The sequence below is a fragment of the Sinocyclocheilus anshuiensis genome, unplaced genomic scaffold (genome assembly GCF_001515605.1).
Source record: "Sinocyclocheilus anshuiensis isolate Anshui unplaced genomic scaffold, SAMN03320099.WGS_v1.1 scaffold522, whole genome shotgun sequence".
NCBI classification, from domain to species: Eukaryota; Metazoa; Chordata; class Actinopteri; order Cypriniformes; family Cyprinidae; genus Sinocyclocheilus; species Sinocyclocheilus anshuiensis.
Genome location: NW_015544185.1, coordinates 1220693 through 1223075, shown reverse-complemented (window position 1 = coordinate 1223075; position 2383 = coordinate 1220693). Strand labels below are relative to the sequence as shown.

The 2383-nt window shown below is 37.3% G+C and overlaps 1 protein-coding gene across 1 annotated transcript in view; it reads right to left on the bottom strand.

Moving 5' to 3' along the window:
- Positions 1-5: 5 nt before the first annotated feature.
- The window catches only part of LOC107696398 (sodium-coupled neutral amino acid transporter 3-like), a gene marked incomplete at its 3' end in the record, with an annotated part of 10656 nt that continues 8278 nt past the window's right edge, over positions 6-2383 (bottom strand). Inside the window, exon 6 of the mRNA XM_016496709.1 lies at positions 6-33. Within this exon, the coding sequence (XP_016352195.1) occupies positions 6-33 (28 nt within the window). The remainder of the gene's footprint in view (positions 34-2383) is intronic.

Genomic DNA, 2383 nt, shown 5'->3' with positions numbered 1-2383 from the left:
CAGGAGAGACCAGCTACAGCCGTGAGGAGAAACCTGAAGACAAAATACAACCATCACAATCACTCCACATCCGTACAACACCATCTACACCTGCTAGACCGAATACGGAAGTTCCTCTGTTGGAGGTTAATGTACTACCTTCTACTTACCAACGTTTAGCTGACCTTTTATCGAAAATGACCTGCAGTATTTGGTATCCAGCACACATAGTTAAGATTATAAACTATCAAAACCACCAAATATAATTTAAAGTCTATAGCTGGAGTTCCAAGTGCACTGCATGCATGTGTCTTATATATAGTACTTTATACTTCGGATGTATTACTGTTGTTGGGTAAGATTTACTTCTGAATGAATCTTGGGAAAGCGCCAGTGTTTGTGTTGGAACCAAAAAAGTACGTCTGCTGATAAGCTATTCTGTGAAACCCTGCAATCAAACACACTACCAACCAATTTTTCCAATTCATTCCTCTTTTCTCTTAGCTTATGTAATGGAAAGTCTGGTTTTGCCAATTTTGAGAAAGGCAAATCTGATAAAAGCTTTATCAAGACAATGGTGGAAAGCGATTAGTGTACTTTCAGAAAGATGCTTCACCCCAGGAGGCAAACTGTCCTTGAATTTAGTCTATTGAAAGTCTATTTAGATGACAAGTACCTGATAAATGGCAAGTAAATAGAAAGGGACATGAAATAAGCTCTGGAACGACTCTATTCAAATGTTCTCATGGACTATTGACTTCAACAGCTGCCTATTAATTCAGTATGCAAGAAGAAGTCGTCTCTATAGCTGTGCTCTGTATTCCACACATCTACAAGAGAATTATATGAACTTGCATTGTTCATTTCTGTTGTAATGCATTTATTTGACCATTAAACAACAAGATTTTTAGGGCAAAAGTAAGTCTCTTTTTTTTTCTGGCATTTTTTATTACTGAATATGACCAGAACATGTTCTTGCCAGGTTTTGTGAGATTCACTCATGAATATAAGCACGTGTAATTATTATAGATTGAATGCTTCATATGAAGGCAAACATTTACAAATGTGTTCATTTCAAACATGCCTTCTTTAACGAATGTGACAGTGAAAGTGACATGACGTGTAGCAAAGTACGGTGTCCCATACTCGGAATTTGTGCTCTGCACAAACCCATCCAAGTGCACACACACAGCAGTGAACACACACACACCGTGAACACACACCCGGAGCAGTGGGCAGCCATTTTTGCTGTGGCGCCCGGGGGGCAGTTGGGGTTTTGGTGCCTTGCTCAAGTGCACCTCAGTCGTGGTATTGAGGGTGGAAGGGAGCACTAGTTATTCACTCCCCCCACCTTCAATCCCTGCTGCTACTGAGACTTGAACCCACGACCTTTGGGTTACAAGTCCGACTCTTTAACTATTAGGCCACGACTGCCCCAAAAAGGATAGGTCTGTCAGTAGTGGGAAAGTCAAAACACAATTTAAGTCATCTCCTAATGACCACAGAAAATGTATTTTCACACTAAACACTGGACTTGATCAAACTGCCTCCTGAGAGGGATGCGTGAAATTTATACCAAATTGAGGTTAATGAATTTCTTGTTATATACCCGGAAATAAGACTATCTTTGAAGGACACAGTCTTGGCCTGTTGGGTAATTTGATGAGTAGTATTCAGTTCTCCGTCTCCCCACTCTCCTCCCCCAGTCAGTCCGAGAGGAAACCAAATATGACAACTATATTTGGATGGGGGTGGGGGACCCTAAAAAGAAGGATGTGTGTGGAGAACAGCGGAGGCGTGGCCAGCCCAGGTCATGGCCTTTCTAGGGCTGCGGATAGATGAGGGGGTGGAGCTAACTAGTGGAAAATTTTAGGAAGGAGGGAAATAAAGAGTAAATGGCAGGTCACACAAATGCATGTTATTATTAGACATTTAATATAATTTTGTTTTTTTCCTGCGTATATATATATATGTGTGTGTGTGTGTGTGTGTGTATAGCCTATATGTGTGTGTGTAAACGTAATTATTCATTATAACTCTAATTATACAAATAAATTACAATGCATTCATTAAATATATATATTTGATTAAATTCTCATTTATTCATAAATGATCAATTGAAATACATTTATAAAAAAAAAATGTATCTATAAAAGTTCAAACACATGTAGCAAAAGGAGGTATGATTGAAGCTAATACATTTAACATCAATTAGCAGAGTAAAGCATGGGTTTATTGGACATAATATATTATTGTATTTTTTTGTGTATTTTATATATATATACACTCTATTTATCTATTTTATATTTATTAAGTGTAAAATGTAATTATTAATTATGAATATCATTATTAAAATAACTAAAACATTTCTTAAATATATATACTTCAGTAAACACCCATTTAA